We start from the raw sequence: 23,334 nt of genomic DNA, 5'->3' as shown, positions 1-23,334 counted from the left end.
TGGCACAGCTTATTTCACTTGCTGCCTTGTCACTCAAAAAGTCTGACCTCTTTCAGAGCTGATGAGCCCAGCACCTTCCAGGGTTATACAGGAACCTGCATCCTTACATCACAGCTGCTATGTAAAGCTATAGCATGTTAAGTTATCATGAAGCAGTTTCATTATAAAATGAAATCTTGTTGTATTACTCTTAAAATCTATGCACTTTTAGAGATCCCACATGTGGCAATTTAATCTGATAATAATGACACATATTCCTTGGTATTCCTTTTTAGCATACTCTATTTGGTTTTATTTAGAAGACTTGTGGAAAAACCCTTAAGACATTCTACATAGTACAAGTATGAATATGAGCATAAAGGGTGTTCCTGTAAATTTGATTTGTAGCATCTGTTGTCAGTCYGATAAGCTTTTTTTTAAGCAAATCTGAAGAAATTCATGTATTATTACCACAGCTGCAGCAATGCAACACCATCAGAAACTCTCTGTGAGCAGTGTATAAACAAAATAAACAACAGCCCACTAAAATGCACTAGTGAGGTTTAAATATCTTTATTTAAATAGTCAAAATAAATATTTGCTAAGACAAATCTAACAAAAATATCACAATTTTTGGGGKTTTTTTGKTTTTTTTTAAGTAACATGAGTGCCACCTTCTGGTAAAGACATGAAACACTRAGTTGTGCACACTGCATTGAAAACCTCTGGCTGAAGGGTATTTTTTGATTTTTTTGTTTTTAGAAAAATAATTAGAATATTCATCTCTAACATTCAAACACTGCTGTAAAAACAAAACAATTAAAGGCAAGAATTCAATTCAAGAATTGCTTATCTCTAGTGCGCAGAGTGAAATAATCATATAAATGCTGTACAAATATTTCCCCCCAAATTTAACTTCAGGGATATCAGGTCCTAGTAAAACATCTGAATGAACATCATTTTAAATAAGTTGCAGTAGTTTGTAATACAAGAAGTAGTCCTTGAATTAAAGTACTGTGGAGTATATCATTTAAGCTCTTTTCTACCCGAAAAAATTTCTGGTTACTAATGAACAGGGTAAAATCTGTGAATCTCCTCTCCAGGAAGTTACAATAAACACCTTTCCTGTGAACTAGAATCTACAGTTACAGTACCTAAGAAAGCAAGACTGAACTTCAGCAGATATACAACTGCAAACAGCACAAAGAATGGCAGCGTATCTTAAATTTGCCGCAACGGTTATATCACAAAGTTGTTGTGAAAATAAGAGTAAGCTGGAATCCACTTCACATTGCAGTTCATTTGTGGAACATTAACAGCTTTGCAGGTTTTTTGTTGTTGTTGTTGTTGTTGTTGTTAAAAAAGGCTCTCTCTGTTTCATTTCACACAACATAAAAAAGTACATTTCTACTATTTCAGATAGTCATTTGGTAACAGCTACCAAAGCTGTTTCAAAGCAACTCCAATTCAAGAAGTAAATTTGCTGCCAATCACATGTTGTACCTACTGCAGATATAAATACAACTAGATTTTCTTTGCACTAACAGGAATAAAAACAATTTACCAATAGCACTGGTTTTAGGTCTCAATTTTGCCTCACATTCTATATGCATTGGAGGGACTGTGGTCCACACCCCAGGTGATACCATACCGCACCAAAACTAATTATGCATAGCCCCATGACAGACTTTTACATTTTGTTTCCCAGTATTTCTGCTCCCAATGTCATTTCATACTTGTACATGCCCCACACAGAACCTACTTCTTTACAGACTGAGAAACCACTGCTAGGTAAGTGTTTTAATTTTTCTGTAGGACAGCTCCGCATGCTTCTTCTATGTCCTGATCTGCAGTTGATTTGAAGCATATCCCTTGAGCCTTCTGGAATATGCATTATAATTTATAATTGCTTAAACTATATATCCCTTTTGAACAGAAGCTACTCATGTCTTGATGTCAGCAATTTCTCTTTCAAACGATGAGGACAGCCAGTTATTGCACTTTTATCTCACAGCAGCAAGCACTTTCAGGAGGAGTGCCATGTCTCTTTCCAAAGTTGGTATCTCCTAATTTCTTATTCTAAAGCAGCAATAGTTCCTGATGCATTCCATCAGCACTTAATCAACTCCTTGTTTGCCAAAGGTTCTGCAATAACTTCGCCACGCATGAACTGCTCCTAAAGACAGCAAATAGGGTTTTAGCTACTTTTTATTACTTTTGAATCTCTTCTCCTTCAAAAATAMCAGATAGCCATTTTGGTTTTTAATGTAAAAAGGTAGGCAACTAACTCTCTCGCAAAATACAAAAACCATAAAATGCTTACTAGATAAGAAGAACTGCTAGGCTAGATCACAGGGCTGCTAAGAGTCAAGAGAGCAAAAATACATCTTACTATTACATCGACTGTTTCGCTTGTATCTCACCCCGCACCCACTCAAGTGGGCATGTCTGAAGGCCCGACCACAGCAGGGCTAAGATGACCCCGGGAAGCAGCAGATGAGACAGGAGCTGTAGCCACGAAAGAAGGTGCCACTGTCTCCCTGACAGCTCCGTCCCGGGTTTACTAGCGCGTTTCAAAAGCCACCTCCGCGCTCTCCTCGGGGCGGGCAAAAGCAGGACGGGCCTGCCCGACCCAGCGCCCGGGGAGCAGGCCGCAACCCCGCTCCACAGCCCTTTCCCCGCACCCACCTGGTCGTAAATGACGCGCAGGATGAGGGAGCAGCTGGGGCAGGTGGCCACGTCCTCGCCGTTTTCCAGGTCCTCCTGCAACAGCCGCCGGGGCGGCAGAGTGTCACCGGCCCGCCGCCTGCGCGGCCYAGGGGCACGCGGGCCGGGCCCGGGGGCCCTCCCCGCCCTTCCCAGCGCTCCCGCCCTTACCCGGGTGATGAGGAAGCGGTCCCCGCAGGGGCACGGGTAGCTGTAGGTCTCAGTCTCCTCATCGTACTCGAAGTCCTCGATCTCCACCTCGTCGTGAAACACCGACATGGCGGCGCCTCGCCGGCGGGAGGGGGAGGGGGAGAGGGCGGATGCAACCGCCCTGCCGCGGCGGCGGCAGCGCGCATGCGCGCGGGCTGCGCGCAGCCGCCGCGCGCGGTTCCGTCCCCCTGGCGGCGTCACGTGATGCGGCGCCGGTAGGGGCGCTGCGGCGTGGAGCGGGGTGCTGGGGGGCGCGCAAGGAGCGCGGCGCGCGGGGCCGCTGGGGCCGCGAGGGGGGCGGGGCGGGGGCTCTCGGCGTGCGCGCTCGCGGCCCCGCCACGCGGCGGCTCAACGGCCGCGACGGGCGCACCCGCGCCTTCCTCCCGCGCCGCCGCGGCCCTCAGGTCGGAGGCTCGCCCGGTTCCCGGTGCGTGCCCGCCTTCCCGCCCAGCGGAGGGGCACGGAGCGCGGCTCCCTGGCGGCCGAGGGGGCCCAGCAGGGCGCCGCGGCGGCCGTGCCCTTTCCCCAGCTGAGGCGGAGTGGCGGTATGGATGACCGCGTCCTGCCTCCCGTTGCCGCGCTTCGGCCAGGCGGCAGGCTTTTCCTCTGCCCTCCGGCCGTTTGCTTGTTAGTGSTGGGGCAAGGGGAAAGGCTGTTTGCGGCGATGAGCTCTGCAGGAARGACTGGTGTTTATTAAGCGGATCTTACCAATACGGGGTTGCTTTTTGCGCAGGGTTCCCTATCGCACTTGCTTTAGAGTCCTTGCTCTCCTCTCAAGCTCTCTCCTCTTAACTTTTGTAGTAGTTTGCTCTTCACTCTTTAGCAGGTGACTGAAAATGACTCCCATCCCTTCAGATTTAGTGTAGCGTTGTGAAAAAGAAGAGGTGCACTGACTGATTTTATCCAGGGCTAGTGGATCGGAGGCTAAGGAGAAAATGAATTACTTGATTTTAGTTCTAGGTGAGGAGAGGAAGGGGTCACACAGCACTAGCACTCATTCTCTCTACAGAGCAAATGGAGAAAGGTAATATTAGAGTGGCTACTTCTGAAGGGATTGGGAGGGAGAGAGAGAGAAGGAAAGAAAAGTGAGAACATCCCACCAGATTGGGTGTTTAGGAGCTGGATGAACTGAGAAAGTTACTGAGGTGACAGATGAGAGTGCTTTTAAAGGCATGACTCTTGAACGTGTATATGGTAGCAGAGAACCAGGACTTATGAGCAGAGATTTTGGAATTTATTAGTTACAGAGTGAAAATATAAACTGTTTTTATTGTGATTTTCAGGAGTTCAAAGTGATTGATGACAGTGTAAATCAAACAAATGACCTTGTTGGGATGACCTACTGTTCAAGAGTTATTTTTAATTAAAGTCGCAGTCTTAAAGTACTCTCTAGATCAACAGGATCTTTCAACCTTGACTTCAAAATTGTAGCTGCTATGATAGAACTAAAGTTAACATTTGTTTTCATTATTACATATTGCTATTTAACTATTTAACTCCCTGTTTTTTTATGTTTTCGTATGTAGATCTGGAAATACCTGTTTCCTACAGCAGTAGCAGTGAAAATAAGGCTAGCTTTAAATGGCTGTCAATCATATGGAGCCATATGATTAGGTTAAACCAAGAATGTGAAATAAACAGTCCAGAATCTTTAATGAATTTTAAAGTTAGGTCACTTATTTTACCAGCAGATGTCRCTGTGGTTAGTAGCAATTAATTACAGAATGGGTTTTGAAGGATGTGATAATTTAAAAAAAACAGAACATCGAAAGAGGATAATTAAGTCTGTATTTTCAGTCATTGGCTTTCCAAGCCTAGCGTCACTAATTCTGTTGACTTTATATGCTCAGTTTTGAGTTTGTGGTTTTTAGTTAAAGTTACAGCTATTGGAATAAGCAGTTTACATAATTAGTCCACTTGTGAAATTCCTTCGTTTTTACTTTTAGTTAAAATGGTAAAAAGCTTGAAAATATGAACTGAAAATCACAGGAAGGACTAGAAATGGGAGCTAGACAGATAAAACCAGAATGTAATATCTAAAAGACTCTAAATCATAATCTAATCTCATGAATTTGTGCAACCTGAAGGATTTGCAGCCTGGACATACTGATGTGTTGGAATGTGACTTCTACGTTAGATGCATACTTTGACCTGCTACAATATTTTTTGAATTTTAATGCTTGTTTTACTAATCAGTAGCTTCTAAACATTTGCTTGTAGAAAGTATTTTGTTGAAACAGAGTCCTGCAGCAAAAACTTTTTCAAGTGATTTTTCCTACTAGTGACAGAAGATTTTTTTTTTTAATATGGATTCCACATTAGAAAGTTGTAAGCTGCTCTGGAATTAAGTGCTAAAAAGATACTACTAATTTTGGGTAGTTAAAAGGTGCAGGAAATATTTCTTATGCTTGAAAGTGGGAATTTTAAGCAGTTAAAATAACTGTGTTCCATTTCTGAGCAGCCTAATTTATGAAAACTCTGTCTCTCATTTGCACAAGATTACAAACAGGACAAATTACTCATTGACCAGCCAATGCAGCTGTTGGTGAAAACCTAGAGAGTATAGGCCTGATTAGTTTAACAAGCTGGATCATTGCCATTTCAAAGGATTCAAAATGAGAAAACAYTTTGAAAATAAATTATATGCTTTAAAAGAATGCTGCAAAAGATATTTAAATGGAAGTGAAAGATTAAGAAAGCTTTAAAGAAACAAGGGACTGTATCATAGAAGTAATACAGTAATTCGATAGGTGAGGATAATAGGATTGAGAATTAGGCTAATCCATTTTAGGGAAACAAAGGCAGCTATGTAAGCAATGAAGGAGATCTTTTGGCTCGCTATGAACCTGTTCCTACACTTTATAAGTAAAAGACATTTCTAGCTTGTTTTGAATATTGTTTATGGTCAGCTTACCTTCTTACCTTTCTCTGTCACAGCTCCATTTTAGAATGCAATTTTGAAACTTCACACCATGTTTCCACTCCAGTGCATGTAAGAAYCTACTTCTTGCTTAACTGTTCACAGACTGTAATTACTATATAGCATCTAACATTTGCTGTGTTGCTGTGTGTATTTCTGTCATCACCTTCTAACTGTTCCAAACTACCTTTCAGGAAATATGRGGGATACATGTGTTCTTAAATCAGCTTTTAAACAAAGAGCTTTATTTAATGTTTATAAAATCTTTCAACCAGAATTCTCCCTTTACCAAAGAGAAGGGAATGCATATTCACTGTTGTTGGGTCGTCTTTCAAACATAAATATTGTTTGAGCATTTAGAATTATAGATATGTTTGCTGGCAGAGGCTTTGGGGGGGGTCATCTAGTCAAAGATCCTGCTTCTGTTTGGAGCAGAAAAATTGCCACCCCTGGATTAGGCCAGTCCCGGTGCAGAATTTTGCACTTCTGTGATTTCATGAGGTTTCARTTGCCCTGTCCTGCAGTTTCTCAACATCCCTTTGAAGTAAAGCTCTACCAATTCAGCATGTCGGCCACCTATCTAATTTAGTATCCTCTACAAGTTTGCTGAAGGTACTGATGAAGTTATTGAACAATGTCAGCCCTAGGGTACTCCTGCTGTTACTAGCCTTTGAGCTTGTCTGGCCAGCCAGTTTTCAACCACTCCAAAAGTCTATTCATCTGACTTGTTACTTCCTCGGCTTCCTAATGAGTATGCTGTGGGACATGGTGTCAAAAGCTGTAGTAAAGTCAAGCTGTATTGCATTCACTGGTGGTGCCTTACGTGCATGGTCAGACCTTTCATCACAGTAGATGGTCAGGTTTGTCGAGCATGGTTTGGTAATTCCTTGATAAATCCATGTTGACTCTCCCTGATTAGTTTCTTGTTGTTCACACAGGTTCCAAGACAACATGCACTAAGATTTTCTCAGGGATAGAGGTGATGCTGTCTGGCCCTGGGTCCTGTTTCTTACCTCTCTTAAAAATGGCCATGCATTAGTCTCTTTCCAGTTAGTCGAGAATTTTCCTCGATTACCATCATTTTTTTGTAGGTGATAGACAGTGGTCTCACAAGTGTATCTTGTCTTCTAGTACCCTTGAGCATATCCCGTCTAGTTTCGTGTATTTGAACACATCCAGTTCCTCAAAGTAGTCCCTAAACTGTTGCTGCTCCACTCTTGGCTGTCCCTTTCCTTCCCAAAAACTGCTGGTACAAGCAGAGATTTGGGAGCAGACTTTGCCTTTGAAGGCTGAGGCAAGAAGTGTGGCATTCTGCAATTTTTTACATATCATCTGTGACTAGGTTATCTTCCCCTTCAAACAATGGATGCATATTTTCCCTTTATTATCTTATGCTACAGTCATACTTGTAAAATTCCTTCTTGTTACCCTACCTGTTTTCCACTAATTTTAGTTCCAGCTGAGCTTTGACCTTTCTGATTTCTGGGAAATAAAGGGTGAAAACAAGCTGTGTCAAACAATGGGTATTTTTAATAAATATTTATATGGATTTTTCAGGAGCTGGTAATTCTGAAGAAAACCTGTTCATCATGGCCTGTGCTGCTGTTTCTGTGGGTTTTACTATTCCTCAGTTACTGAGAGGTACTAGCAGGATTTTTCCCACTCATTCTGCATTGGTGGTATTGAGGCACTCTGCTTTCTGTTACTGCACAGTGAACGGGTAGGTTATCCATCTACAAACACTGCTAATTTTTTTAAAGAGAACGTCATAATAGCACTGTCAAAATGAAGCTGAAAAGTTACTACAGTATCTGTAAATACTTAGTTAATCCCTGATTATATTTTTTTATTTGATTCTTACTTAGTCTTTTGTCATCCGGATTGTAGGCTGGATTACACTGGCAAATTGTTGTATTAATAGAAATTTATATCATTAAGGGGCACTAGCACAGTTGTCAAAATGACAGTTATCTTTGTTTGCTTTTCATTGCAGCACAACAAAATCAAAAAGAAAAATGGATCATCTAGAGAGAACAGCAAATAATTTTCGCCAGGAGGTTGGTGTCCTGTTCTATAGGATATAGCTCATTTTTTATGGTATGAAGAAACTTGGTAATTCTATTTGCTTGTTAGGCTTCATTTTCTCTTCTACRGGAGTTTTTGTTACYTTTTTTTTTTCCTCCTCATTTTTCATATTTGATACTGTTGTAAAATAGGTGTATTTTGAGGTCAATGGTGAAATACAGTGAGGTATTAAAAACTGTCGGTGACCTATGTGATTCTGGTTGTTATACAAGAAACTTAATAGAATTCAGGTCAACTATGGAATATGATTGATGAAATGAAATCATACTACTATCCATATTCTATATACAAGCTTCTCAGATTTTAATGGATTACCATTATTGTGCTCCAAATTCCAGATAAAAAAAGAAAAAAGTCCTTTCACAACATACAAGGGAAGATAAAAGTGTAGGCATTTTGTAGGGAGGTGCCTKATGCTTTCTTGAAATACAAATGCAAAGTCCAGAATACTGTGTCCTCCTCTTCATTGCTTTCTTGCTTGGGGCCTGTTGGATACTATTGTGTAAAAATATTTTCTGAAAGTCTTTGATTGCCCTAACTCAAAATTAATTTTTTGTAATAATTTTATTCTGATGGAGAATCAGGTTTCCAGTGCTCTGTCAGATGTATTGGCCAAATAACAAATTAGGGCATATATTAATGAGTGAAAAAGAGAAGAAAGAAGGTAAAAACTTAATGTCTATTTCTTGCAAATAAGATTTCTCCATCTAAGCAACTATTTAAGTCATGTATCTGATGCTTGTCTTGTTAACTTAGAATGATTGCCTTTCCCATTTAATTCGGTCTGCTAAAGTGGAAAAGTATGCTACTTTAGGACATTTGCCAATTTTAAAATACTGTTTTATGGGACAGTAGACATGTTCAAATGTTACTTTATGAAGAAATTAATTTCCTGTCATGTGTTTTAAATTAGAGCATAGTTGTTTAAAATTTCATTTCATAAGCTATTGGATCTTACACAGATGAGAAATAGAGTTGTGGTGGTGRTCTAGTATTTCTTAATGTGGTAAATATCATTAGCGTTTTTTAACAGAGTATGTAAGTTGACCTATTTATAAAACTATTTAAGGCATTACTTCCTTTGTAGAGGAAAATAGGTATTAATCATAACTCAAAAATGCTTGATGAGGAGAGGCAGGGAGGGTTTGATAATCAGTGTTTTGCTGATTGGCATCAAGAAGCTTAAGTGAGAAGCATGGTCTGTCCTGTTGCAAGATTGCTTTTCATTTAGAAAAGCATTACCTTTCATAACTTGTTTTTCTTTCTACTTTAAAAATGGTATATGGCTGTTATATCCGGTCCCATCTTCTTATCAAACAAAAATGCTGTTAACTAGAAATGAATTCCATTGTCACAGTTTCCCTGTGTTTGTAATTTATATGTGTGGTCAAATGTCTATGTGTTGGAATGGGTATGTGAGTAAATGCTCTAATGTAAGTTTTGCTGGTTTTCTTTCAGATAGGTAATGCATATAATTACTTTAAGAAAAATAGATACAGATCCAGAAGTCTCCCAGGGACTTCAGTTGCAGCTGGTCTCCTTTTAGGAGTTTTGTTTGTCAGTCTTTGCATCAGAGATCTTTTCACTTTKTTGCTAGAGTGATACAGGAATGTTTGCCTTGTGTAAATGTCAGAGTCTGAAAAGTGGTAACTAGCAATCAGTTCTCTTGATATTATCTTCAACTGAAGTATAGTAAGTGTATGTACAAGTTTAGATTAACCCTGACAAAAGTGACAGACATGGTGAACTGTAAATAGAAAACCATTTTTCCATTCAATTACTGTGTAAGTGAATCTGTTCTTATTTCTCTCACAGTGAAAAAATGCTGATGCTTTAGGTAATGAAACACTGCAGGTAACGTGCAAAGTGATAGATACTTCATATAGAGGTTCTTGAATACTTCTGTGGAAAATACTGTCTACATAACACAATTACTTGTTTTTCTTTTGTTAGATAATTTCACAAGCTAAAGTGTGTGGAATCACCAATGAATCGGAGACGGTCAAAAGACTTCGGTTGGCTGTCACAAACAAAGATTTTACTTTCAAAGCGGGACAATGGTAAGACACCTGATATTTGAGGGGGAAATTCTAGCAGGGGGAAAGTATGATAAAATGTTAAAAGGGCCTCCGATAATTTTGAAAAAATGATGAATTTATGACATACAGTGTTTTATTATTAGGTGCTCTGTGAAACAGTTTATATTTGTCATAATTCTAAAATAGCTCTTATTAAATATGCTAATACTGATTTTTAAAGAGCAAAAATGTTTTTTCTTTAAATGTTTAATTGTTTCAATATTTTGCTCTGATTTATATATGTTACAATATTTCTACAAGAGTACTTTAAAGTACATTGCACTTGATACTCCAAGCCATTTTTACAGTCGTTATTTGCTGGTCATCTTTATAGTGGAGCAGAGACTGAATGTTGCTGATTTATAAATTATTTGTTTTGGTGTTATAATTCTATAATTAAAAGAGAATTGCCTGATACCCTTTATTTATTCTCTAAAAGTTCCCTATCTGAAAATTAAGCCTGATAGGTCAGTTGAATTTATGAATACTGGTATGCGTACATGAATTATTAGGCCTTTGAAATAATTAGCTATTTGTTTAAACAACTCTTAGAGCTTTTTTCCAGAGTCATAGAGGTTTTTCTTTTTTATCTTCCTTCCTTGTTAAAAATACTTCTCCTCCATCACTTTTCTTCTCTTAAAGACTGATTTAGAACTATGATTAGCTGTTTTGTCATTGGTCATTTAAAAGTTCTTAAACTTTTTATTGCTTTGGCCAGCTGAGAGTGGTTTTGCTGGAATCAAAGTATAGTTGCTAGGGTATTAACAGCGTATGTTACTCATGGAGTGTTAATATGCTGTCTTTTAAATTTAGAACCGGAAGACAAGATGTTGATTGCAATAATTTGTGTTTATGAAGTAATTTGATGCAGTTTTTGCACATGTGCAGTGACTCATATTAAGTTTTTGCTTGCCAGTACTTGGAAAATGCATTTACCCTTCAAAAATGCTTTAGCAATTATCATGCTGAAAACTGAAAGCTTTAATTATAATTACTTTTTCATTTTCTTCCTTGAAAGTATTCTAATGCTATTGTAAGGCATACAACAACTTCTCTATACTTCTAGCTATAAACGGTGGTCACATTTTTTGATGAGCAGTAAGAAAAATCAGGCCATAATTTCCTCAGTAGAAAAGGCTAACTTGTTAGAATTTGCTTTAGTAAGATGTTACAGCCAAAGTTTGTAACTACAGTGTGTTTTAAAGTATTCTGATCATTCATTTTTTTCATAAGCAAAAGTGAATTTGTTCTGCAAGCATGCTAGTAGGTTTTGGTCTCTGTCCAACTTTAATAATAGATTTGTTGCTGTCATCCATTTTGAATTTACTGAAACTTGAGATCATGTTATAAATACTTTGAAGAAGTAGCTTTATGATTTTCATGCTTCTGAACTCTTCCTCTAGCAACTAATAATGGTTTTCTTTCCATATATACTTGGCTTAGGTAACCTTTAAAACAAGCGAAATGAAAAAGCACTGTGAGATCTTCTATTTCACATCTTTCTTTCTCTCTTTTTTTTTTCAGTCTGTGTGTGCTTTTTGCCCCTAGATTTATTCTTTTCACTTACACTGTTATGAATAGCATTTTTCTAGGAGTCCTCTTGTTTCTTACTGTGCATAGCTAAAATGAGATAAGCCAAGAGAAATACAAGCTAGTTCACTATGTTATAATACAGTGTGTACTGAAATCTCTTATAACTCTGTAATTGGGAAAGAAATACTAATGCAGTATTTCACCTCCATTAGTAATTTAGAAGATAAAAATAAATTACATTGAGATTTATTTTGTGTATCTGTATTTCCCAGACAAAAATAATCTCTTCTTTATATTTCAAGGGGATCATTTTAACTTGAATCTAGATTGTTACTTCACAGCATAAATTTAATTAATTTTTTACATTAGTCAAAATACTAAGATTACTGTATTTTCCAGCAGAGGGTGGTAAAGAGCTTTGGTAGCTTCTTCAAGTGTTCTCTGAGCTAGCAGATGCTGCAATATAGGAATCATCCTCTTGAATCTCTTAGATCCTTACTGCCAGAGATGTTGAGCCCCGGGCTCAGTGAGGTTGCAGAAGCTGAGAACAGTGGATTACGCCAAATGACTGATTTTTCAGATCAGCCAGCCTTCTCAATTTCTTTGGTTGTTGATATTTTATTTGCAGTCAGATATCTTTATGAGCCATCATGTTTATTAGCATAGAGTGAAAAATAGTATCAATGTAGTATTGTCATAATTTTGTCTGTCATAACTTTGTATATACTTTGAGAGAGAGGATGTTTTTCTTTGAAGTTTTGTGGGAAACAAGTGGGTAAGATTTTTTTCTTCAGAAGGTAGAGAACTGTTCAAAGTGTTTTTCTTCTCTCTTTATGTCTTGTGGTCTCCGTGAAGAATACTACCCTTCTGTTAAAAGRAAATGTCTGTGCAGTGAATGGCAGTCTGTATTTCTCCTTACGTTCTTATTTAGCTAATACTGAAGCCAACCTAACTCAAGCTTGAACTGAATACTCTGTAGTACTTGGTGTTATTTATTGGTGTGGTATCAGCCCCTGAGAGGAACAGTGCAGCTGGATTTACATGTTAGCAAAATCCCTATATTTCAAAACCCCCCTTTGTCTTGCAGAAAATTGAAATATTTCAACATTTTGGTAGTATAGAGGTTTAAATGTTAGATCAGAAGCGAATTCCTAACTTTTTCTGATACTATTTGGAATATCAAAACCTTACTTTATGAAAATGAATTACAGCCCAAATGCAGTAATGACTTGTCTTCCATAATCTCTAATTGCAAAAAGTTAGCTATATGTTACCTTCTAATTTGTAGGAGGTCATGCATGGTTTAACTTCCCTTAAAAAACATTTAGTAACTTACTCCAGTCCAGTTTCTACGAGCTAGAAAAGCACATCTGCCACCAGAGGGCAATGTAGTTCAATATGTGAAGCAGTTTTGCTTACGGTAGTGACTGACTTTTCATGTAAGAAAATTTCTTACATGCTACGTTTTAACTTCATATATTTCATCTTCTGAAGGAAAACAAAATGTGCAATCAAAAGCAGTTTCTCTAAAATCAGTTTCTCAGCAGCCTTATGTTTGAAAATTAAAGGGAGCAATAAAAAGCACTGAAAAGAGTGGGATTTAAACCATTCCATTGGACTACATTGTGTTTTTGTTTTGTTTTTCTAATATGAAAATAGTTAATTTAAGCACTTTACAATTATACTTCATTTTAAGGCATTGCATCTAGTGCTCAGAAAACAACAGTTTAAATCTGCTGTTTTAATGCAGGTAGTTTTTATCTCCACTTGATGACGTGTTTTCTAGATGGCGATAATTCTAATGAGATGATGTTACTCAAGCTGGAGTCCGTAGTTTTTTGGAAGAGGTCTGTGATCACAATGAAGATGTGTTTGTAAAGGAAAGATAATTGAAATATAGCCAACCACTTTGTTTGCAACAATGTTTTGTTATTATTTTCCATGTTTATTTTTTTAACTTTTCTTTCTTGTCTATATTCAGGGTTGATTTCTTTATTCCTGGAGTTTCTGTAGTTGGGGGATTCTCAATATGCTCAAGCCCTGGTCTATTGGAACAACATGGAATATTAGAACTGGCAGTAAAGCATGCTGTTCATCCTCCTGCTCACTGGATTCACACTGAGGTAGATGATACTTGATTGCGAGATTTGCCTTTTTTACCCTTTTTATTTCAGACCAGCTTTTGATGTTGATTGCAAAAATCCATTGATTTGTTCAGTCATTTTTAGTGCAACATAAATGYTAAAGCCATCTGTTCTCTAAGAGACTGAAAAAAGATCTTATGTGGTAAATCAGTTATTGTGATCTTCTGACTTGTGGTCTGTGGACTTAGTGATGTTGCAGTCAGCATTTATAAGTAAATTTATAAGGGCTGTCACTCCTCTGGAATTCATGCATTGAAAAAAAGTTGAAAAAATACTGTTCTACCTTGTGTTGCTGCTTCTAAGTCTTATTGTTGAATCCCATCTATGTTATGCTTTACAGAGTTATAGCTGATACCTTGCTATCATTCCTGACCGTTCCTACAAACTCAGAGTCAGTCAGACAAAAACGTAAATTATTAATGGTGAGAAAAGAGATATTTATATTGTTTTTCTAAAACAATAAAGTAGCAGAATATTTCAGAATTTCTGCAGTATTCTTTTAAATATGCATGATTTTTGTAATAGTAAATAGTCCAAGACCTGATTAGAAGTGAGGTCTGACACTTCTGCCTCTTGCAGTGTTTTGTTCATCCTACTGGTTGTTTACCCTACTTAGAATCATAGAATCAGTAAGGTTGGAAGGGACCTCTGGAGATCATCTAGTCCAACTGCCCCACTCAAGCAGGGTCACCTAGAGCATGTTAGACAGGGTCGCATCCAGGCGGGCCTTGAAGATCTCCAGAGAAGGAGACTCCACAACCTCTCTGGGCAGCCTGTGCCAGTGCTCCGTCACTCTCACAGGGAAGAAATTCCCCCTCACATTCAGGTGGATCTTCCCATGGTTCAGTTTCTGCCCATTGCCTCTTGTCCTGTCACAGGGGACAGCTGAGAAGAGTTTTTCCCCATCCCCTTGACACCCTCCCTTAAGGTATTTGTAGGCATTGATAAGATCCCCCCTCAGTCTTCTCTTCCCCAGGCTGAAGAGGCCCAGCTCTCGCAGCTGTTCCTCATAGGGCAGATGCTCCAGCCCTCTGATCATCCTCGTAGCCCTATGCTGGACTCTCTCCAGTAGCTCCATRTCTCTCTTGTACTGGGGAGCCCAGAACTGGACACAGTACTCGAGATGAGGCCTCACGAGGGCTGAGTAGAGGGGCAGGATCACCTCTCTTGACCTGCTGGCAACACTCTTCCTAATGCAGCCCAGGAGACCATTGGCCKYCTTGGCCACAAGGGCACATTGCTGGCTCATGGTCAACTTGTCATCCACCAGCACYCCCAGGTCCTTCTCTGCAGAGCTGTTCTCCAGCAGGTCAGCCCCCATCTTGTACTGGTGCCTAGGGTTATTTTTCCCTAGGTGCAGGACTCCGCACTTGCCCTTGTTGAACCTCAGGAGGTTCCTCTCCGCCCAGCTCTCCTGCCTGTCCAGGTCTCTCTGAATGGCAGCACAGCCCTCAGRTGTATCAGCCAGTCCTCCCAGCTTGGTGTCAGCAGCAAACTTGCTGAGGAGGCACTCTGTCCGCTCATCCAGGTCRTTGATGAATAAGCTGAACAGGATGGGACCCAGTACTGAGCCCTGGGGGACTCCACTAGCCACAGTCCTCCAACTAGACTCTGTGCCACCGATGACGAGCCTCTGAGCTCTGCCTTTCAGMCAGTTCTCAATCTACCTCACTGTCCACTCGTCTAACCCACACTTCCTGAGCTTATCTAGGAGGATGTTATCGGAGACAGTGTCAGAAGCCTTGCTGAAGTCAAGGTACACAACATCCACTGCTCTCCCCTCATCTACCCAGCCAGTCATTCCATCACAGAAGGCTATCAGATTGGTTAAGCAGGCTATCAGATTGGTTAAGCAGCTTAGCTGGAGTCAAAAGGGTACCTTCTCTTGTTGTTCATATTTCATAATGATTTGTCCTATCTACTGTTTTGTTCTGTTCACCATCCTGTTTACTATGATATGTTCTATTTACTGTTCTCTGCCTGCCATTTTTATTTCTTAAATGTGACTATAGGGTTTAAACTGACGGATTCTTCCAGGCTTAAATATTGCGGTTCTGCTCAGTAGCCAGCAGTGTTTGATAAAGATTGATGCGACTTTACTATTTAAGAATTGAGAATATCCAGAGTGATACTGATAGTTACCATGTGATCATGCACAGTATTTCAATTTGTGTTATATCAAGTTATCTCCACTGGAATTTAAATGAAATAATCTTTTTTTTTTTGTGATGCTATGTAGAATGTGCAGGGGACATGCTACTGGGCTACATATTACATAGAAGATGGCCTATTTCTTTGATATTGCTCCTTAGAGAGTATGGAAAGCCTAACTTCGTAGTCCCTATCTTTGGAGACTCTCTTGAGATTTTTGGTGCATAATTGAATTTTCTGGTTGAATCTTTAGTTAACAGGTAGGCTCATTCAAATCTGATGCTGTGGAAAAAACAGCAGGGTATGTATTGGCTTTTCTGTCTGAACAAGAGTGCATGCTTTTCCTTAGGAAAGGAGAAGGAACAACTGTAGCAACTCAGAATTTGAAAAGATTATTTGTGTAAGTGGTTAAAACCTTAATTGTTTGAAAGTTATTTATAAATAAGAATGTTGTAATCTCAGGGTGAAAATGTGTTTTGGGAATACTTATTCCTCATTTGCTTACTGCATCTTTTTTAGAGGTGATTAGATTTAAGCTTTAACATTACTGTATATAAAATMACTGATTTCATCACGATGTACTTCAGAGCTCCAGGAAAACACAGCCTTTTATGTAGTAAAATGTATGTATGATGTATTGCTTTCCCTTTCTACCTAAATGATTTCAATGTTATATCTGCAAACTAGGCCAAAGGACAACACTTTTGCACGACATTGCTCCAGAATTTATTGTTTTTTTCTTGAACACTGATTTACGGTGGTTATTGTCATGGCTAAAGCATTAGAATATGTGGGAGGCTGCTGATGCAAAATACTGGTTAAGAGATATTCTTCATCTGGCCTATATCCATTCTACATGAAGGATAGCTGATGGGGGCAGACTGGACAAGAGTAAGAATGTTTCTTCATAAAAATCTCTTCTATTTACATGAAGGAGACCATATCCTCTGTCCTTCCTGTGCCATATGAATCTGGAACATTTCTAGATTTGTGCTTTTCTAAAACTCAAATATAATGAGAAAGCCTGGCAGTGTATGTTGAGAAGGAAGAGGGAAATCTATTTCAGATATTAAATGATGATTTTCTTGCACTATAATTGAGAAATAATATTTTATGCAATAACTAAGAAAGGCAAGAGACTTTAATAGTCATGCTAGCTACTTCAGGAACATCTTGATTGTATGCCATACCTGTTCCAAAGGATCTTTTTCTTTCTTCTGATAGAAATGTTGCGTGTTTGTACCTTTCTTACTATACAGTTGTCATTAATGGAGCTTGTGTTGTTTCAGTAACTGTTTCCTAATATCAGAAGATTTTTTTGGAGGAAGCACTTTTAAATAATTAACAGTATTAGCAGTTAATAATTAAATGCTCTTTTTTCAGCAGTTTTTATATTTTTACCTTTCTTTTTATCTCCCTTTTTTTCCCTGCCTTCTTAGTTTCCATGTCCTTTAAAAAAAAATCTATTTGGTCTGAAATGAATTCTGTTTTCTGGTTCTGTTTGTTCTGTTAACTTACTGTGATGTGGGAGAATTTGCCTGATTTTGTTGTACTTCATTTTCTTCAGCTTCGTACAGATATAGGTGGCCAAGTGGAGTAGAAGCAGTACTGTGAAGACATGGCTCAAAACGTTTTATTTATTATAGCTTTAGTTTTCTGTATATCAAAAAACTTACTCTGGCACATTTCTCTAAGAAATCATTTCTTCAATACAAGTAGAGGATGAAGAGAGAATATTTTTCCCTGATTATTTTTTTTTTCTTTCTACAACTCTAATATAGCAAATGCAAAAGTGACTCTACAAGAAATTTCTTGTGGAGGCTTCACTTCTGTTTTTTTTAAGGAATAGGAATAGAAAAACTTTCCAAGTACATCTAGCTCAGTCTGATTTCCTTCTGTGACCTCATAAAAATGCCTTTTTCTGACATGAAGCTGGGTTGCGGTAAAAATGTTATCTTCCGTGTTAACACTGGGTTTTTACAACCACATACTGTGGTTGAAAAACTTCTGCATGGATCATTCCTTTTTCAGTTCTCATGGGCCAGGGGGAGGGGGAATCACCATCTTGCCTTTATCATAGCCTTTGGGTGAGACTAGATCCTGAAAACTGCTGAAACAACTGACTTCAGATAACGATAAACTCTGTATATGTTTTAAAATGCTTCAGTTTTATCTTATTGGGGAAAAAAAGTAAAAATAAAAGATCACAGTCTGAAGTCCAGCTAGTCTTGTGACTTCATGGTGCAAGAAGAATAATATTTCTACCTTTGGTTTTAATTTTGAAATTAAGTATCTTCTTTTCCATCCTAGTGTACTCTTGACTCAGAAGTGGCTCTGCGAGTGGGAGGTGATTTCTTCTTTGATCCTCAGCCTGGTGACCCCCCTGTAAATCTAGTGCTGATAGCAGGAGGTGTTGGAATTAACCCATTGTTTTCTATACTGCTGCATATCGCAGATCTTCATGAATATCAACAGAGTAAAGGATATGGATACCAAATGGGAACTGTGAAGCTGTACTACAGTGCAAAAAATACAAATGAACTCTTATTTAAGGTAAACAAAAAATAAAATTAGAACTCAATTATTCATCTGTTAGTGCATGTACCATTCTAGCCAAATTACAGAGGACTTCCCTGTGTAAGGCACTGTACAAATAGAGGGAAAAGTCACTTCCTGCACCAAATTTCATGTTTATTTTGTTTAATTACTTATCCTAGTATACAAATAAAGGATGCTATTTGACTTACCTGATTTTCAGTGATTTTTGTGGTAAGTCAATTTGCCCTAGATAGCTATATTTTACTATCATCTCATAATAGTATAATATACTAGAGATTTTGTATACTATAATATGTGTATGTATGTACACATTAATAATATATGTAATATTGTATAATACTATAACCACATCATCTTAGTACATATTGTAAATCTAGAGACTATAAGGAACAGTTATATACAAAGGAAATACTTTATAAAATCATAGGGAACTTTGCTGATATAGTCGTTATTATGGAGTGTTAGTATATGAATGAAAGATGTATAAGCTGTTCTTAGAAATTGTTTGTAGTATTCCGTCAATATTTACAGAGCAGTGAAAGATCAGCTGCCGCACACTCAGCCAGTAATGATCACTGATAACATTTTAGGTCCAAATTAGCACATTTTCTGTAAAGAGGCATCCCTAGTGATTCAGATTTCCTTGAAAATTTGAAGGCTTTTGATGGTAAGAGATTGAGGGAAATATGCTAGGTTGAAGGGCAAAGATTCATCTTGATCCCAGAAACTATATACTGTGACAAAGGCTGGTTTGTTTTACAGCACCCATCAGTAGTTTTTTGGGTTTTTTTCTTCTGTATTTCTTCCAGATTGCTAGAGATGGAGATATTTCTTTTCTTTGAAAAGCCATTTGTTAGTCACTAAGGGCAGCATTATAAACTGGAACYCATGAACTCTTTCATTTGGCCAGCTACTAGTCTCTCATTCTTTCCTAAGCATGCACAATTTATATTTGGCATAGGCACCAGTATTTCCTAAAAATTCCACTTCAGCAGTGTTATAGTAGCAGAGCTTTTGTATTAGAGCTTCTGGAACAGAGAGAGCACAATGATACGTTGCAATATTTAAAATATATCATGCTCCCCTTTCTTCAGGTGCATCTTGTGTCAAAAACATGTATATGAAAGATTCTTTACCTCTGTGCACAGAATTGGCGAAACAGGATCACTAGATGTCATGTTGTTGTGAGATACACCTATATAAAGCTCTGTGAGGAATGGAGCTAGACCCTTTTCAGTGGTGCCCAGTGACAAGATGAGATGCAGTGGGCACAAACTGAAACACAGGAAGGTCCAGCTGAATATAAGGAGRAACTTCTTTACTGTGAAGGTAACAAAGCCCTGGAACAGCTTGCCCAGAGGGGCTGTGGAGTCTCCATCATTGGAGATATTCATAAGCAGTCCTGGGCAACGAGCTGTAGATGACCCTGTTTGAGCAGGGCTGGGGGGCAGTGGACTAGATGATCTCCAGAGATCCCTTCCAACTTCAACCATTCTGTGAACTGCTAGTGGTTTGGAGGACCTCATTCGGCTTCATTTTGTACGCTAATTAGTAGGCTGCGAAGATCCCACCGAGATGTTCAAATTTTGCTTAATTCATTTAAACAGAAGAGTGTGTTCCTTGCCCTAGGATACTGGAAAATGGTACTGTGATGTTTTGTGTTGTGTTTGATGCCTGCTACTTTCTGTCCTTTTCACTGAATTGTACAGTGACAGCTTACAAGCAGATGCTGTGGGTTACTGCAGGATTATGTAAGCAGGTTAAGACTCATCTTAAAACTAGTTAGGCCTTCYTAGGCCTAGGTAGGCGAGATGTTAGGATTTCAAATCAGTAGGACATAATTTGTTTCAGAAGTGCTATCAAATTATGTATGGTTCCATGAATGGGACGTAAGTCTATAGTCACATTAAAAAATGAAAATAGGCCAATATTAGACATTCTAGTGGAGTGGTTTAAGGCRGTGTCTATCGGGCAGTGTCTGTCTATACTGTTCTTTATTACAACTAGTTAAAGGGAATCAGAAACATCTTTGTACATTAGGTAGCATCTATCTTTTTTTGTTGTTGTTGTTAGCAACCCATAGCAGACTGTTCAATTTAGTAGAYAAGCTAGTAAATAAACACAGAAAAAAGAGCTAATTTACATGTTCACAGGATAAACTTTCTTTTCCAAATATTTAAGTTTCCCCAGTATCCTTCCCAGCAATGAAAATCCCAAGTAGCGCAGAATCTAGATAGTAAAAAACCAAAGTCTTGGTTTCATTATTAATTGCAGCTTCTGACTGACAGATTTTTCACTATGACTTGAACTGAAGCCACTGGGTTTTTGGTGGTAACTGAATATGGATGGTGGTAATTCACAGTTGTGAATTAGGGAACTGAAAATTACAAAGTTTCTACTCTGGTAAAAAATAACATTAACATTATACTGTAGTTGGTTTTACTTGGAGAAGAAAAGTGGAGTAAAGGGTTTAATTATTTTACCAGATCAGCAGCTCAGACTTCAAAACTTCCTAAAATTTGGTAAATTAAAGCTGTAGGAGTTTTGTTTTGTTTTTTAAATGGAAAACCCCTTTGRAAGTAGAAGGAGGAAGCTGGGACAGTTTATACGGGGAAGAAACAAGGAAAGGACATAAATGKTTCTCAGATTCAAGTGTTACTAATTACAACCTATTGAGGAAGAAAAAAGAGAGAGAGAGAGAGAAAAGCACTAACAACATAGCTGGCAGTGTATTTCAKATTCCAGGTACAGAATTCCTGGGTATTTGTTCTTTTAAATCAATCTATCAAGCTCTCAGCACTGAAATGCAAGTTTCTTGGTACTCAGTAATAATCAATGGTGTTCTGAGATTGTAGGCATACATCTGCTTTGATTTAATGGACTGGGGTATAAGCAAGTGTGTTTAATATTACAGAAAGATATTCTTGGTTTGATGAATGCATTTCCTGGAAAGATCACATGTCATTTCCACGTTACTCAGCAGTGTTCACAGATCTGTRAAGAATTTCAGCCATATGTCACAGGTAAATRTAATGGCAATGCATAGAGATTTCTGAAGTTTTAAGTTTGGTAGCATTCTAGAGGATTAAAGTTAATGTAGTTATCTCTAGTGTATGTTTATATGCGTACTTTAGTATCTTTAAAGATTCAAAATGAGAATTGAGTCAAGTGCATAAATAAAAATACTTGTTTATGAAAAACTTAAGTAATTGTATATATTATGCTTTGGAGAAAAAACATACATTTGCAACTTTTCATTTGTAGTGAACCTCCCTTTGCACTGAACTTACACTATTAATTCTAAACTTTATACAAAGTATTTTCCACTGCAAATTTTGTTCCAAAACTAGTATTTTCTGTCTAGTTTTACTGCTTAAAGCAGGATTGATGAAGAGTAAGCTGACAGCTTGAAAGAGATATTTTGTCATGATTCCATTCTTGCTGTACTWGGATTAGAGAGTTACTTACTTACCTATTGTCTCACATTTGTTGTATGTATGCCATGTTCCTGTTAAATGACTAATATCCTATGCACTCTTAACTGGAGATACTTACCTRAATTCCCAGAACAAGTTGTTTTGGAGGCCTCAAACCTTGATAATTACCCTCCAATAAGCCTGACTTATTTTTAAGAAATGAGTGCTTGAAGTAATCCTAACCAGTCATTCTTTCTGAAATTACTTCATGATTAAATAGTGTTCTGACTTACTCATTTCTTTGTTAGAGGGAAGAATATCTGAAGAGGATTTAGAAAAACATGCATCTAAGGATACTTTATGGTACATCTGTGGTCCACCTCCAATGATAGAATCTATATCCAAACGACTAGCGAATATTGGTGTTCCTAGAGACTGTGTTTTCTTTGAGAAATGGTGGTAGTGAGAGCTGTTGAGCAGAAAATACAGTATTTGTTTTCAATTTGTTTTGATAAAATATACAGAAAAATGACTAGAATTAATTAATTGGAAGACTTCACCGCATAATGATGCCATCCTGAATCATGATGATGTTCTTTAGATTTAACTATAATGTATCTTTTAATACAGTGCTGCTACTTTGAAAAAAAAAGGTGATTTTATATTAAAGACCATAACACTTCTGTTTTTTTGATGGTGTGCTTACTTGTTCTGGCTAACAGTATACTTTATCCACTCATTTGATTAATGAGTCTTTAAAAAAGACTTTCAGTGCTCAGTTTATTACTTKTGGAGAATTAGATGTACAGCAATGATGAGTCAGTTTATAATAAATAATAATTCAAGCCACAGCTTCTGAAGCTGCTCCAAATTGTGCTAATGAGCTGATACACTACCTTCCACACTTCCAGATATTAAAGTAATATTTTTATAGAAGTAGGGTTGTTGCATTGTGACTTCCGGCACCCGTCACTTCTTGTTAAAAGAAGAAAGGTGACTTTAAGTCATTGTCATTTGTTTTAAGACTTTTTTAAAATATCTGCATATTGAGTTAAAAGTACTGATGTGTTAAAAATGTCTGTCAGTCTCTGCTGCTATTCTGTGTTGTGCAGAGTTAGTAATGCAAGCCTGTACGGTGTGCCCAGGCTGAGGCAGCTCACCCCAGCCAATGTGTATTCCCTGCACATCCTCAAAAACAGCAAGACCAGCAACAGCTGCAACAGGGAATCTCGTGAATCCTGCTCAGTACAGAGTTCTGGCATGTTCCAGGTTTGTGTGGGAAAAAGTCTCTCTCTAGAACGTTTGTTCAGCGAGCATCTATGTTTCTAATACCTAAGTCCTTCTCGAAAAGRTCTTTTTTTCCCCTGGCTTTCAGAAAATTGATGTGTGCAGAGTAACAAAAAGCCACAATGAAAGAGAATTAGTTAATTATCTGTATAGAAGGTTCAAGTGAGAGGCTCCTGGTAGACATTTGAGAACCTGAGAAAAAGGAATGTTTAAATTAAAACTATTAAGTATTTATTAAACATTTTAAAATGTTTAACAGATGAGGT

The 23,334-nt window shown here is 38.1% G+C and overlaps 2 protein-coding genes across 5 annotated transcripts; one reads left to right on the top strand and one right to left on the bottom strand.

Annotated features, from left to right (window-relative positions):
• Positions 1-536: 536 nt before the first annotated feature.
• On the bottom strand, positions 537-3,037 carry DPH3 (diphthamide biosynthesis 3). Its single transcript, XM_085307514.1, has 3 exons — positions 2,857-3,037; positions 2,668-2,742; positions 537-2,155 (listed from the first exon to the last, which is right to left on the bottom strand). The coding sequence occupies exons 1-3, from the start codon at positions 2,962-2,964 to the stop codon at positions 2,090-2,092; spliced, it is 249 nt and encodes an 82-aa protein (XP_085163640.1). The 5' UTR covers positions 2,965-3,037; the 3' UTR covers positions 537-2,089.
• On the top strand, positions 3,028-22,464 carry OXNAD1 (oxidoreductase NAD binding domain containing 1). 4 transcript variants are annotated; one of them, XM_085307512.1, is made up of 9 exons: positions 3,279-3,322; positions 5,833-5,887; positions 7,373-7,535; positions 7,809-7,872; positions 9,854-9,960; positions 13,493-13,634; positions 18,117-18,359; positions 21,280-21,388; positions 22,090-22,464. In XM_085307512.1, the coding sequence occupies exons 3-9, from the start codon at positions 7,405-7,407 to the stop codon at positions 22,242-22,244; spliced, it is 951 nt and encodes a 316-aa protein (XP_085163638.1). In that variant the 5' UTR covers positions 3,279-3,322; positions 5,833-5,887; positions 7,373-7,404; the 3' UTR covers positions 22,245-22,464. The 4 variants fall into 4 exon arrangements, with proteins under 4 accessions (XP_085163637.1, XP_085163639.1, XP_085163638.1 ...); XM_085307511.1 differs by lacking the exons at positions 3,279-3,322; positions 5,833-5,887 and adding an exon at positions 3,028-3,110; XM_085307513.1 differs by lacking the exon at positions 5,833-5,887 and having other exon boundaries at positions 3,246-3,322.
• Positions 22,465-23,334: the final 870 nt, after the last annotated feature.

The sequence above is a fragment of the Rhea americana genome, unplaced genomic scaffold (assembly GCF_003343005.1).
Source record: "Rhea americana isolate MKP2758 unplaced genomic scaffold, rheAme1 scaffold_26, whole genome shotgun sequence".
NCBI lineage: Eukaryota > Metazoa > Chordata > Aves > Rheiformes > Rheidae > Rhea > Rhea americana.
Note: the sequence above shows the minus strand (reverse complement) of the source record. Positions and strands in the feature narration are given on the sequence as shown.

What these genes read in the sequence shown, in the direction of transcription:
- DPH3 (XM_085307514.1), bottom strand. Translation starts at nt 2,964, where the DNA reads ATGTCGGTGTTTCACGACGAGGTGGAGATCGAGGACTTCGAGTACGAT. An exon ending in ACCGCTTCCTCATCACCCGG is followed by an intron (nt 2,743 to 2,856) that starts GTAAGGGCGGGA and finishes CGGCTGTTGCAG; the next exon opens with GAGGACCTGGAAAACGGCGA. An exon ending in TGCGCGTCATTTACGACCAG is followed by an intron (nt 2,156 to 2,667) that starts GTGGGTGCGGGG and finishes TGCTGTCTTTAG; the next exon opens with GAGCAGTTCATGCGTGGCGA.